At 43.2% G+C, this 14,867-nt stretch overlaps 1 protein-coding gene across 2 annotated transcripts in view; it reads left to right on the plus strand.

The window, feature by feature from the left end:
• Nucleotides 1–226: 226 nt before the first annotated feature.
• The window catches only part of LOC144669475 (glycogen [starch] synthase, muscle-like), a 158,712-nt gene continuing 144,071 nt past the window's right edge, over nucleotides 227–14,867 (plus strand). For both annotated transcript variants that reach the window (XM_078531948.1, XM_078531949.1), the window contains exons 1-4: nucleotides 227–445; nucleotides 564–745; nucleotides 3,203–3,394; nucleotides 12,078–12,266. In XM_078531948.1, coding sequence (XP_078388074.1) covers nucleotides 340–445; nucleotides 564–745; nucleotides 3,203–3,394; nucleotides 12,078–12,266 — 669 coding nt within the window. In that variant the 5' untranslated portion in view covers nucleotides 227–339. The remainder of the gene's footprint in view (nucleotides 446–563; nucleotides 746–3,202; nucleotides 3,395–12,077; nucleotides 12,267–14,867) is intronic.

The raw sequence follows: 14,867 nt of genomic DNA on the forward strand, positions 1-14,867 counted from the left end.
GTAACATTGCCCAGGACTTGGCATCGCCCCCGGGTTACAGTGTAACATTGCCCAGGGCTTGGCATCGCTCCCGGGTTACAGTGTAACATTGCCCAGGGCTTGGCACCGCTCCCGGGTTACAGTGTAACGTTGCCCAGGGCTTGGCACCGCTCCCGGGTTACAGTGTAACATTGCCCAGGGCTTGGCACCGCTCCCGGGTTACAGTGTAACGTTGCCCAGGGCTGGCATCGCTCTGTGCAGGGCATCCCCTGGTCCTGAAGCTTCTGCCTTGCGTTGCTCCCACTTCTGTCCCTTTTGCTGTTCTGATGCATTTTGATTCCTGTTCCCAGTGGTTGGAAGATGTCCATCCCGAGCAGCAAGTCCGGCAGTCAGCAGGAGGGCTTGGACACGCTGCCCCGTGACGATGTTGTCCTGATCGAGGTGGCCTGGGAAGTGACCAATAAAGGTAAGGAAGGGGAACCACCCGGGACCAGGGTGGGCAGAGTCTGATCGGAAATAGTCAAAGTGCAGCGGCTCTGTCTGGGAGACAGAGGTTAACTGTTTCCGGCTCTGTCTCTCTGTAGTTGGAGGTATCTACACTGTGATTCAAACCAAGGCAAAGATCACAATTGATGAATGGGGCGAGAATTACGTGATGATGGGCCCATATTTTGAGCAAAACGCAAGGACCCAGGTGGAGCTGGTGGAACCACACAACACTGCTATCAAACGGACCATCGATTCAATGAATTCCAAAGGCTGTAAGGTACCACACTGGGAGAGCTGGGCAATTATTACCCACACTGAGTTTAACCAGATCAGACTTTGAGATTGACAACTTCAATTCGCACTTTCACTCAATATTAACAGAACAAATATACAATAGAAATGCAAATAGTTGTTTGGTGGTACAGAATTTGAGTATTGCTGAGAAATGACATTTTGTCGAAGTTTTTCATCTCGCACTCAGCAGGACAATTGGCATTAGTATTCTTGCAATTGCCCTGAATAGTGCAAGACAGAAAACTTCAACAGAATGTCTTTTGTCAGCAATACTCAAACACAATAGAAACCATTCAAAATTCGATGTGCAATAGGAAGCGGAGGAGGGTGGAGAGGGGGGTTACAGCCAAATCTCCATCCCCTGGATGTCAAGGAGCACACAGGGTAAGACAAGGGAGAAAAGGAAAACTTATGTCAGACACTGAGAACTCAATACTGCAGAAAGTTGAGAGGAGTATAGAAAGTGGAGGGGTGAAATCAAAAAGGAAATTCGGAAAGTAAAGAGAGGACATGAAAGAATATTGGCAAACAAAATCCAGGAGAACCCAAAGATGTTTTATCAATACATTAAGAGTGAGAGGATAACTAAGGAAAGAGTAGGGCCCATAAAAGACCAAAAAGGTAACCTGTGTGTGGAGGCAGAGGTTGTGGGTATGGTTCCTAATGAATACTTTGTGTCTGTCTTCACAAAAGAGGGGACAATGCAGACTTTGTAGTTAAAGAGGAGGAGTGTGAAGTATATAGTATCCCTATATGATAAACATAGGGAAGGAGGAAGTATGAAGGAGATTAGCACCCTTGAAAGTGGATAAATCACCAGTGCCAGAAGAAATGTACCCCAGGCAGTTAAAAGAAGCCAGGGAGGAAATTCCAGAGGGTCTGACCATCATTTTCCAATCTTCACTGGATAAAGTGAGGTGGCAGAGGATTGGAGGTTTGCTAATGTTACACCTTTGTTTACAAAGGGAGCGAGGGATAGACTGAATAATTACAGGCCAGTCAGTTTGACCTCAGTAGTGGGCAAATTATTGGAATCAATTCTGAGAGACAGGATAAAGTGTCATTTAGAAAGGCCCGGAGTAATCCCGGACAGTCAGCATGGATTTGTTAAGGAAAGGTCATGTCTGACTAATTAGATTGATTTATTTTTGAGGAAATAACCAGGAGGATTGATGAGGGTAGTGTAGTTGATGTGGTCCACATGGATTTTAGCAAGGCTTTTGACAAGGTCCCACATGGCAGACTGATTAAAAAAATAAAATCCCATGTGATCCAGGGAAATGTAACAAGTTGGATATAAAATTGGCTCAGTGGCAGTAAACAAAGGGTAATTGTTGATGGGTGTTTTTGTGATTGGAAGGCTGTTGCCAGTGGGGTTCCATAGGGCTTAGTACTAGGTCCCCTGCTTTTTGTGGTATATAGTAATGATTTGGATACAAATATAGGGGGAATGACCCAGAAGGTTGCAGTCGACACAAAAATTGGCCAGGTGGTTGGTAGCGAGGAGGTTAGCTGTAGACTGCAGGAAGACATCAATGAACTGGTCAGCTGGGCAGAAAAGTGGCAAATGGAATCCAACCCAGATACTAACCCACTCAGTCTGATTCAGCCTGTGAGTGGCCAGACATGAAGATCAAGTTAGGGGGTAAAGATACCATAGTTTTGAATCAATTTTAAATTGGAGAATGTTCTGTTCATCTACTTTTTAACAGAGGGCAAAATATTTGAAATCACATGAAGTCCAGGCTGGTGACATTAATTTAGAACCAATCACACTCTGTAACCAACTTAAAGAGTGTAAGTCCAGCCAGGTGATTTGAAGATGCTGATGATGGTGAGAGGTACCAGAGCATTAGAAAGACCTAGGTTAACATCATCATCAATGTATTCATTTATTTTTTGTTTATTTCTTTAGAAAGAAGTTGCGTTTATAATTGAACATTTTACAACCTCAGAATTCCCCAAAGCGATTCACAGCCAATAAATTCTTTTGAAGTGTTGTTATTGTTGTTAACTCAACAAGTGTAGCAGCCAATCTGTGAAACACAAGGTCTGCCAAACAGCTGGGAGGGAAATGAGCAAGTGCTCTGACTTGGTGGTTCTAACTGGAGGATGAATAATGAGCAGATCATCTGGACAACTCTTTGTTCTTTGGAAAAACTCCCAGGGTATCTTTTATATCCGCCTGAGAGGGCAAATGAGCCTCAGTTTATGTTCTCACCTCTGACAGTGCAGCACTCTATAAGCACTGTACTGGCAAGACTGGATCACGTATTTAAATCCTGGGCTCGGATTTGAATTTACAACTTGCTCACTTAGGGGCAAGTGCTGGTAAATTCAATTGCTGGAGGATCCAAGTTCAAATAGGGACAGGCAAGCTGAATCTTCAGGTAGCACCACAATAATCAAATCGATTTGACAGTTGTCTCTCTTTCTGCAGGTGTACTTTGGGCGCTGGTTAATTGAGGGCAATCCTTGTGTTATCCTGTTCGATGTTGGAGCCACAGCTTGGAACTTGGACCGTTGGAAAGCAGAGCTGTGGGATTGTTGCGCTATTGGGATTCCTTGGTATGATCGAGAGGCAAATGATGCTGTTCTCTTTGGTTTTCTCATCACCTGGTTCCTGGGAGAGGTCAGTGCAACCATGTGGAATTGTTCATATCACAGAACAGATGGAATCAGAGAATGGTCACAGCGGGAGGCTTTTTAACACATTGTGCCAGCTAATTCCACTCCTGGTTTTTCCCTGTAGTTTAGCAAATTCTTACTCTTCAGGTGCTTATCCAATTCCCTTTTGAAAGTCATGATTGAATCTACCTCTATCAGACTCAGACACTGCTTTCTAGACCCTAAACATGTGCTGTCTAAATAAGTTCTTCTTTATGTCACTGTTGGTTCTTTTGCCAATTATCTTAAATCAGTGCCCTCTAGTTCTCAATCCTTCTACCAATGAGAACTGTTCTCTCTATCCAATATGTCTGGACCTCCCATGATTCTGAACATCTCTATTAAATCTCCTGCTTTGGACAGGAGGGTGTTTAATTTAAACCGCCCTGATTTGTCCTCTCGCCACCCATCCTTAAGCAGGAAGGTGTTTTGATTTACTTCCCCCTTTATAAGCAGCGGCATACTTCCCAACTCTTCAGTTTTGGTGTGATCCAATTCCTATTATTAACCCCACAGCAAACTTGAGAAAGGTTGAACTCAAAGAGTTAGTTTATCTGCACACACTCAAAATGCGGGAGGAGGATTGCAATGTTGCCTCCTGTGCACTTATACAGTAAAAGAGGGATAGGGAAAAGAAAGATTTACAGGGCAGAGACTACAGAGAAAATAATTATTTTTTCTCATAGGCCCAGAGTCCAGAATCAAAGTCCAATGAGGTATTCTTTCATGGAAGTTGACAGGTTGAAATCCGATTCTCTGGCGGTGTTGATTTCACACGGTGAGATAAGCAAACAGAGGTGGATCAGTTTTATAGGTGATGACACAGAGTTCCGCTAGAAACAGTGTAGATGAGGCCAGAACCCCATTACTGTGCTGCTGCTTATAGATGGCAAAATGGCAGACTGAGTTTGCAGTACAGCAAGGCAATATAACTGGTTCCACCAGTTAGAGGTTCATGTCACATGATTCCCACAGTCTGTTTGACAATGGGTGTGTATTCCCCATGTGTGTTCCCGTGATGGTTAAATGTTCCAACCATTAAGACTTTAAAGAAAGGTTGCGGGGCCCTTTGTCCTACCAGCTGGTTAAGCTCTGGTTGGCCAGACTTGCCTTATGAAATGCAGAACTTTGTATAGTTCTCTTTGAATTTGGTCTCTGCAGCCCCCAGGGGCTATTAGTGTCTCTTCAGAGATAATGAGGTGTACCTTTCTTTGAAGCTGCCAGATAGTTTCTTTTGTTCAAGGGTCACAGACAGACATAGCTTCAGCCATTTTGAAAGGTCTTTGCCCAGTTTTTAAACTTTTAGAAATTAGCTGTGAGGATATCTATGTATATTTTATAAAGATATAAAGTGTGAGGTCTTAGTCCACTGACAGGTAATGCGGCCTCGGAGTAAAAACGAGTTCAATTTCATTTTTTATATGGTCTTAAGAAGGAAGAATAGGAAGTAAAGAAGTTATGCTTTCATGTTCTCATTCCCACTGGCAGTTCAGAGGTACAGAGAGCACAGGGGCAATGGGAGTTCAGTACAGTTAGCACAGGGGCAATGGGAGTTCAGTACAGTTAGCACAGGGGCAATGGGAGTTCAGTACAGTTAGCACAGGGGCAATGGGAGTTCAGTACAGTTAGCACAGGGGCAATGGGAGTTCAGTACAGTTAGCACAGGGGCAATGGGAGTTCAGTACAGTTAGCACAGGGGCAATGACAGTTCCTAGTTGCATTTTCCTTTTTTCAAGGTTTAGATCTGGGTTAGTGTGTCAGCAAGGACACCGTTCTTTCCTGGGGTGTGGAATGACTAGGTTCAAAATCTTTCTTTATGGGAAGTCTATTCAGGGTTAGAGTTCTGAATTTTCTCTATTGGGGGATCAGGCATCAGCAAAGCCATAGATCTCAGCACTCTGCCTATTCAACCCCTGATAAAGTATCCTCCACAGGGTCTGGGGATTTACCGGGTGGTTCGCACTCAGGTGGGCAATGGTGAAGCTACTCTGGGCAGCCCACAGGGGAATGCTGGGCACCAGGTCTTTTATAAAAAATATACAGTGTGAGGTCTTAGTCCCGAAACACTCCGCTAAACCTTCTCTTTAAGGAGACGAGCTTCTCCAACCTGTCCACGTAGCTGAAGTCCCTCATCCCTGGAACCATTCTCCTAAATCTTTTCTGCACCCTCTCTAAAGCCTTCACATCCCTCCTAAAAGTGTAGTGCCCAGAATTTGACACAATACTCCAGCTGAGGCCAAACCAGTGTTTTATAAAGGCTCATCATAATTTCCTTGATTTTGTACTCTATGCCTCTAATTATAAAAACAGGATCCTGTAAGCCTTTTAACCATCTTCCCAGTCTGGCCATCTTCAATGATTTGTGCACATACATCCCCAGTTCTCTCTGTTTCTGTATCCCCTTTAGAATTATACCCATTATTTTATATTGCTTCTCTTAGATCTTCCTATCAAAATGTATTCATACTTCTCTGTGTTAAACTTCACCTGCTGCCTATCTGCTCATTCCATCAGCATATTTTCTTGATGTGTATCACTATTCACAGTTCACAATAATCCCAAGTTTCAAGTCATTTGCAAATTTTGAAATTGTAAGGCCAAGTCTAGGTATTAATATATATCCCCGGGGAAGCCCATTGTGTCCTTTCATCCAATCCAAAACACAGCCGTTTACCATTACTCTGTTTCCTGTCAGCTCACTTCATATCCATGCTACCACAATTCTTTTTATTCCATGGTCTCTAGCTTTGCTAACAAGTCTGTTATGTGGCATTTTATCAAATGTCTTTTGGAAGTCCGTTTATACCACATCAAGACATTACTGTCATCCTCGGATACTGAAGCAGTCCATGTCCAAGTGCAGCAAGACCGGGACAATATCCAGGCTTGGGCTGACAAGTAACATTCGCGCCACACAAGTGTCAGGCAATGACCGTCTCCAACAAGAGAGAATCCAACCATCTCCCCATGACATTCAATGGCATTACCATCACTGAATCCCCCAGTATCAACATCCTGGGGGTTACCATTGACCAGAAACTGAACTGGACCAGCCATATAAATACTGTGGCTACAAGAGCAAGTCAGAGGCTAGGAATCCTGCGATGAGTAACTCACCTCCTGACTCCCCAAAGCCTGTCCACCATCCACAAGGCACAAGTCAGGAGTGTGATGGAATACTCCCCACTTGTCTGGATGAGTGCAGCTCCCGCAACACTCAAGAACCTCGACACCGTCCAGGACAAAGCAGCCGCTTGATTCGCACCCCATCCACAAAACATTCACTCCCTCCACCATCAATGCACAGTAGCAGCAGTGTGTACTATCTACAAGATGCACTGCAGCAACTCACCAAGACTCCTTCGACAGCACCTTCCAAACCCACAACCACTACCATCTAGAAGGACAAGGGCAGCAGATAGATGGGAACACCACCACCTGGAAGTTCCCCTCCAAGTCACTCACCATCCTGACTTGGAAATATATCGCCGTTCCTTCACTGTCGCTGGGTCAAAATCCTGGAACTCCCTCCCTAACAGCACTGTGGGTGTACCTACACCACATGGACTGCAGCGGTTCAAGAAGGCAGCTCACCACCACCTTCTCAAGGGGCAATTAAGGATGGGCAATAAATGCTGGTCCAGCCAGCGAAGCCCACATCCTGTGGATGAAAAGACAATCTCTGTTACTGCATCAAAAACTCAGTCAAGTTAGTTAAATATGATTTGCCCTAACAAACCTATGCTGGCTTCCCTTAATTTATCCACACTTGTCCAATTGACTCTTAGTTCTGTCCTGGGTTATCACATCTAAAAGCTTTCCCACCACTGAGGTTAAACTGACTGGCCTGTAGCTGTTTGGTTTATCCTTGTATCTTTGAACAAGGGTGTAACATTTGTAATTCTCCAGTCTTCTGGCACCACCCCTCTGTCTCAGGAGGATTGAAAGATTATAGCTAGTACCTCCACAATTTCCACCCTTACTTCCTTCAGTATCCTTTGATGCATCCTATTTGGTTTTGGTGATTTACCTACTTTAAGTACAGCCTTAGTACCTCCTCTATCAATTTTTAGATCATTTAGTGTTTCAATTACTTCCTCTTTCACTAAACTTTGGCAGCAGTTTTAAGACAGGTGAAAGTACTCATTTGGTACCTCAACCATGTCCACTGCATCCATGTGTTGATGTCCTTTCTGGTCCTGAACTGACACTGCGCTTAATACCCTTTTACTATTTGTATGCCTGTGAAGACTTTTAGATTTCCATTTATGTTCACTGCCAGCCTTTTTTCACATTCTCTTTTTGCCTCTCTTTTTTCCTGTTTCACTTATGCTCTGAAATTTCTATATTCAGCCTGGTCCTTGTATTACCAGCCCGAGATTTGTCACATGCACCCCTTATCCCGACCACACCTCATTCCTTTCAATTCCTGCCTCTAGCGCTGTCTGTCTCTCCCGCTCTTGGTGAACTTCTTTATTCTTCCTCATGTGACACCCTGGTCCCCAACTCCCCAGAACACAAGCAAACTGCCCCATGGAGGGCATTGGTCCCAGCTCTGTTGAGATGTGACCCATTCAGCTTGTACAGGTCCCGCCTGCCCCAGATCCAGCCCCAACCATCCGGCAATAAACAACTCTTCCTCCTGTTCCATCCCTCCAGCCACACATTCATCTGTTCTATCCTCTTATTTCTATACTCACTAGCAGGCGACACTAGGAGTAATTCGGAGATTACTATCTTAAATTCCTGATTGCTAGTTTCCTCCCTAAAATCTGCTGGCAGGACCTCATCCCTCTTTCTACCTATGTTGTTGGTACCAATGCGGATCATGACTTCTGTCTGTTTGCCCTCTTCTCTCAGATTGCTCTGCAGCTGCTCAGTGATATCCTTGGCCCAAGCACCAGAGAGGCATCCCAGCCTAGATTCACCTCTGCAGCTGCAGAAATGCCTGCGTGTTACTATAACTATAGGATTCTCTATCACTATTGCTTTCCCAATCTCATTCTTCCCCCCTGCACAGCTGAGCCAGCCGTGGTCCCTTGGACTTGGCTCTAGTTACACACCCTAGAGGTCTCATCGCTCTCAAAACTATTCAGAACTGAATACTGGTTGGCGAGAGAGAGATGCACTACCTGTCTGGTTCTCCTTAACTGTCTGGCGGTCACCCATTCTCTCTCTGCCTTCTCACGCTTTAACTGGGGGATGTCCACATTCAGTGACATGCTATCCACGTAGCTTTCAGTCTGGTGGATGCACCGCAGTGACTCTAGCTGCTGTTTAAACTCTGAAACTAGAAGCCTGAGTTCCTCCAGCTGACGACACTTCTTGCACACAGAGAGCGTCCTGGAGTTCCCACATGGCACAGGGTATACTTTCCAGGGGACTGAAGTGCCCTGCCATGTTTCTATTGGTGAGACGACTGCAAACTTAAAATGAACCAAAAGTACTTACCAGCTGCTCAGCAATCAGCTACTTCCCTCTTGCTAACAACACTTTAGGTGCCTTTACCTCTCTCCATGATACTCCTTTACCTCCAATCAGATGTTAAAAATACTAAACTCACAAAAAGTGAAACATAGATACTTAACCTGTCTCAGAAGCCTTGGGTTCTGCTGCTCCTCCCTTGTGCTGATTGTGATGTTATCCTGTTGCTTTGCCCCCAGCATCAGCTGTCCTGTCACTCAGAGCTCTGAACCTTCACACTACCTTTGTAAACTTGCTGGAGTGTGCCGGGATTCCCCAACGCTTTTTATAAAATTCCATGTGAAAGGTGAAGTCAGTGAGCCCCCCCTCCCCCAGTTAAAAATTGGAGGTAAACAAGGAAATGATTGGAAGAGAAGAGGCAATTGCTAGGGGAATGAAGTTGGTTTAGCAATATGTACTGAGGGGCCTTCCTATAGGTACCTGTACTGTTTCTCATTACATGAATTCTTCAAAATATCTTGAAAACTAGTGATCTGACACTAATAAAAATACCAAGCTTGCCTGGGCTCCGGGCTTGTGGAGAGCTGTGAGGTGGTTTCATTGACAGTTGTGCCTCTGAGAAGGAAGTGATCAATGATTGGTTACAGGGATGAGGACCTTCAGTTACATGAATAGATGGGGAGATGGTGGCATAGTGGTGTTGTCACTGGACTAGTACTCCAGAGGGTAACGCTCTGGGGACATGGGTTCGAATCCCACCATGGCAAATAGTGATATTTGAATCCAATAAAAATCTGGAATTAAAAATCTGATGATTGCCAATTGTTGTAAAAACCCACCTGGTTCATTAATGTCCTTTAGGGAAGGAAATCCTTACCTGGTCTGGCCTCCATATGATTCCAGACCCACAGCAATGTGGTTGACTCTTAAATGCCCTCTGAACAAGGGCAATTAGGGATGGGTAATAAATGCTGGCCTAGCCAGTGACACCCTCAGCCCATGAATGAATTTAAAAAAGGCTGGGGACTGTTCTCCTTAGAGTACAGAAAGTTAATAGCAGATTTGATAGAGGTGTTCAAAATGATGAGGAGTCTGGACAGAGAGGATAGAGAGAAACTGTTTCCATTGGCAGAAAGGCAAAGTATGAGAAGGCATTTAAAACAATTGGCTAAGGGATCATGAGGGAAAAATGTTTTCTCTAGTAAATGGGCTGAATGTTGCTATGTTTTTATACAGCAAGTGGTTGTGATCTGGAATGCACTGCCTGAAAGGATCCACTACCCGTTCAGGTTCAATCGAGAATTGGATCAGCACCTGAAAGAAAACAAAAATGCAGGGTTCCTTCAAAAAGGCTGGGAGGTTGGACTAGCTAAATCGCTCTTACAGAAAGCCAGCACAGGCTTGATAGGCTGAATGGTCTCTTACTGTGCTATAACCATCCTATGATTCTGCTCCTTTGATTGTCAACCATATGGCCAGAAGCCTCCGATCGGTTAGGCTTTGGCAACTGTAAATAAACCCCAGGGAGTGTTCTGTGACACAATGGGTAGTGTCCCTACCTCTGGCCAGACTTGATGGCCATGGAATGTGTGTGCTTAAGGAAGCCGAACAGGTTGATTATCAGTCTGTAAACCTAATGGCAGGCAGTAAGAGCAGAGGAGTTTCCTGGTCAGCCAGACTGCAGAAGGCAACGGCAAACCACTGCAGTACTTTGCTGAGCATAATCGTGGACCAGTCCAATGAAAGTCCATGGTCGCCAACGGCCTCTCAGCCTGGTGCCTGGAGCAGGAGGAAATAACAGCTCCTGTCAGAGACGAGGGAGGCAGTAGGATATCTGGATTAGCTTCAATCTCTGGCTGAATTTCAGCAAGTACGAAATGAGTAAAGATTTTTGGGGATTTAGTTTGATGAGTTATCTCATAGATCTTTCGTGTTTTGATGTGTTGCGATGGGAAGAGATTTGCTGGAATGGTACCAGGCCTGAGAGGCTTCAGTTATGTGGAGAAGCTGGTTTTTTTTCTCCTTAGAGTAGAGAAGATTAAGAGGAGATTTGTTCAAGGTGTTAAAAATCATGAATGATTTTGAGAGTTTACTCGGTTTCCAGTGACAGTTGGTTACCAATGGATGCAGATTTAAGGTGATTGACAAAAGAAACAGGAGAGTCATGAGGAAATTGTTTTTTTACCTTGTTGGGATCTGGGATACACAGTCTGAAAAGGTGCTGGAAGCAAATTCAATAATAATTTTCAAAAAAAGAATTGGATAAATACTTGAAGGGAAAACAAATTATAGGCTGTGTGGAAAGAGCAGGGGAGTGGGATGAATTGTATAACTCCAACAAAGTGTCGATACAGACTTGGTGGGCCAAATGGTTTCCTATGGTGTCTCATTCTATGATTCTATGAATAAGTAGAGTGTATATCATTGCAAATACACTGTTTTGTACTGAGTGCTGATCATTTACCTTAAATAAATTGATTGGTTTGTTCCCTAAGTCTATAGACTATTCACACACTATAGGCTGCATGTTTTATTAAGGGATATGGAACAAAGAAGGATAAATTGAGTTGAGATACATGAGTGATGGGACAGGATTGAGGGGCTGAATAGTCCACTCTTGTTCCAGCGGTACATTCCAGTAAGCTAGGGAACATTGGCAAGGTTTCTTGCTCTTGTTTACCTGGGTATTTCATTAGTAAACAGGGTCTGCAGGATCTGCAAATGGAAGTTCCAGGTGATGGTAAACTGAGTTAAAATATCCATCTTAAAACTCAAACAACTAGAAGAAATGTTGATGTCATGGGCGATTGGGACTTGGAATAAATGACTACATTGCAAAGATGATTATTAACAGTCTATTCAAACTGGAATAGAGGATTGTATTGCAAAGCAATCTCTATATTTCACAGGAATGGATGACAAGGTTCAGGGAAAGAGCAGGAAATAGGCCTCAAGTTGATAGTTTAGATATTGAGTTCAGCATGAGTTAAAATAGACTCCAGTGTCTGCATTCTTTAATTCTATTTACTCAATCTTTTGTTGCATGTTTTGGAAATAATTCTGAGATGTGTATGAACAATACAATTCCATAGATGAGTGAATTATTCCTTTTACCTGCTAGGTGCTGACACTGAGAAGAATATGATGCATAAGACTTGATAAGATTGAATATTTAGATAGCTATGTTTTCTGCACCTGACTGACCTGGTTTCTTTCCTGTGTAGTTTGTTTCTCAGTGTGGAGGGAACTGCCCGTTTATCATCACCCACTTCCATGAATGGCTGTCTGGCATCGGTTTGATTATGTGCAGAACCCGCAATATTCCTGTTGCCACGATCTTTACAACACATGCTACGTTATTGGGACGCTATCTCTGTGCCGGAAACGTCGACTTCTACAACAACATTGCCCATGTGCGTAACACCTTTTCTAGTTCATTCCGTTAGGGATATCTCCAAACTTTCCCAAATATCCTTCTGCATGCAATGCCTCCTCAGTCAAAATGGTTTTAAGTGTTGAAATATATATCTTCAATATATTCGTTGTAGCACAGGACAAGGTCACTCAGCACTTTGTTGCTTGCACTGAACATAGGCTCCTCTCGAGGACTGATTTTTATAGCCCCATTTTTCCTGCCTTTTGTTCAATGCACTTTTATATTCTTTAAGTGATTGTTGAGTGTTGTAGGGTGTTAGTTACAGTTTGGTAGGTCTGCAGAAGCCTTCATTGTCATACATAGGTTAAACGTCAGTCTTCATTGACCCAGAACTATTTACAAATATACAGTAAAGGGAACAAGTTGGGAGCTATCTCAACTCAGCAGGTCTGACAGCATCTGTGGAGAGGATGAGCAAGTGACAGGCGACCCGAGTGGGTGGGGTGGGGGGAGGGGACAGTGTGGGGGGAAAAGATCGAAATAGGCTAAAAGGTGGGGATAAAACAATGAATAAAAATGGAAATAAATTTTAAAAATAATAATAATCATAAAAATAGATGGAAAAAATATATATAAAAATTAAAAAATAAATATTTGAAAAAGGGGATCAAAAGGGGTGAGGATGGAAGAGATTTGATCCCTTTTTTCAAATATTTATTTTTAAATTTATATATATATATTTTCTTCCCACGCCATCCCCTTCCCCCACCCCACCCCCACTAGGCTCATCTGTCACTTGCTCATCCTGCTTTCTACTCTTAATGTCACCATTAGCACCTCCTTTAGCCAGTATCACCACCATCAACCCTACTTTGATCTTTAGCTCAAGACATCTTTTGCAATCTCTCCTTTGCCTCCACCTATCGCTGGCCTTCTATCCAGCTTCACCTGTACCATCCCCCACCTTAAACAGTATATATTTCACCACATTTTTACTTCTCTTTAGTTCTGAAAAAGAGTCAGAAGGACTCGAAATGTTAACTCTGTCTTTCTCTCCACAGACGCTGTCAGACCTGCTGAGTTTTTCTAGCATTTTTTGTTTTTGTTTCAGATTTCCAGCATCCGCAGTATTTTGCCTTTATCTAGGAGCTGTCTCCATGCTTGCTGGTACACATGGCTCTGTCTAAGACTCGACTGACCGTGGATGTGGGTCATGTCACTGCTTCACTGTATGAGTATTACTGTACTCAGTCCCACATTAACCCTCTATGTTCCAGACCCATACACTACACCTCTCCCAAGCCTTTATCCAATTTATTTTAAGTGATTACAGTTTACCTTATGTCTTACATTATTATTATGATCATACATTTACATTGTCATCACTACATTCTCACTACCCCATCTCCCCCCGTTCAAGTCCTTGAATTCAGAGATTCAGGCAGTCTGGAGGCCAGAAAACCCTTCCATATCTCGTTCCCACTGCTCTCCGAGGAGTGGTAGGCTCTGTCGCTGCCGGTTCTTCCTGTAGATTTGGAGATTGTTTTAGTATCGGGTATGTTTTCATCCTTTTCTTCCATTCTTTCGGGTTGAACTGCACTTGGTCGGATTGGCTGTTGCACTGGCTGGTGGTCGCTACTCTAACCCGTTTCTTGTGGGATGAACATTGTAGTCGTCTCCCTGTCGCGTTTTTTACTTCTGTCATCATGTGGGTTGTCACAATTGTATGTGGAAGTTTACATTTCAAAATTGGAATCCTCATTTTCGCTTGTTTCACAATTTTACCCAAATCTTTGATGACTTCTTTTCCACGTGTTTCACAATTTTATCAAAACTTTTGTGTATTTTGTCTTTTCCAGTTGTTTTTTGAGCCTATGAATCTTTTCATTCAGCTCAGCAACTACTCTGGCAAGTTGAGTTGTCTCTGTTTCAGAATTATCTGTGCAACTCTTAATATAAGTTTGACAACTTCATCTGGGCATTCAGTTCTGTTTGGAATTTTTTTCCATGGTCATTGACTGCTCCTTGGACTCTTTCAATTCACTTGTTAGATTGCCAGTCTGTTTCGTAGAATTTCTCCTGTTTGCTTTCAAAGTCTGGATTTGCTCTTCCATGTTGTGTATCTCAACCTTCACGTTGTTCCCGATTGGAGCGAAGTTCAAGAAGTTCATCAGTTTTGGTTGTTAATTCTGCTTTCAAGCAATTGTTCTGATGCATCAGCATTTCTTTCTCCTGTTCTAGGTATTTTGCACGATGCTCACTAGAGACTTCTGATGCTTGAAGTTCATCAAGTTTTAATTGAAGATTGATCTTTGTCAAATTTGCTTCTATAAGTTAATCATTTAAGCATTTTGAGTCCCCTTTCAAGTGTTCTACTTCCTGTGAGCAATTCCAATGTTCTCATTAGTTCTTGTTTTTCATTTACAAATTCATCTTTTGTATGTGAAAGTTGGTTCTCTATGCTGATCAGATTTTCTTTAATAGAGCACAACTCCTCTGCACTATTCTTCAAGCTCACCCTCTGTAATTGCAATTCTGCCAGTTGTTTTTGAGACACTTCACACTCTTTTGTGAGAAGTTCGACTTGCTCTTGTCATTCTAGGTTCCTAATTTTAATCTCTTCATTAACATCTTTGGA

The sequence above is a fragment of the Cetorhinus maximus genome, chromosome 29, assembly GCF_964194155.1.
Source record: "Cetorhinus maximus chromosome 29, sCetMax3.hap1.1, whole genome shotgun sequence".
Classification (NCBI taxonomy): domain Eukaryota; kingdom Metazoa; phylum Chordata; class Chondrichthyes; order Lamniformes; family Cetorhinidae; genus Cetorhinus; species Cetorhinus maximus.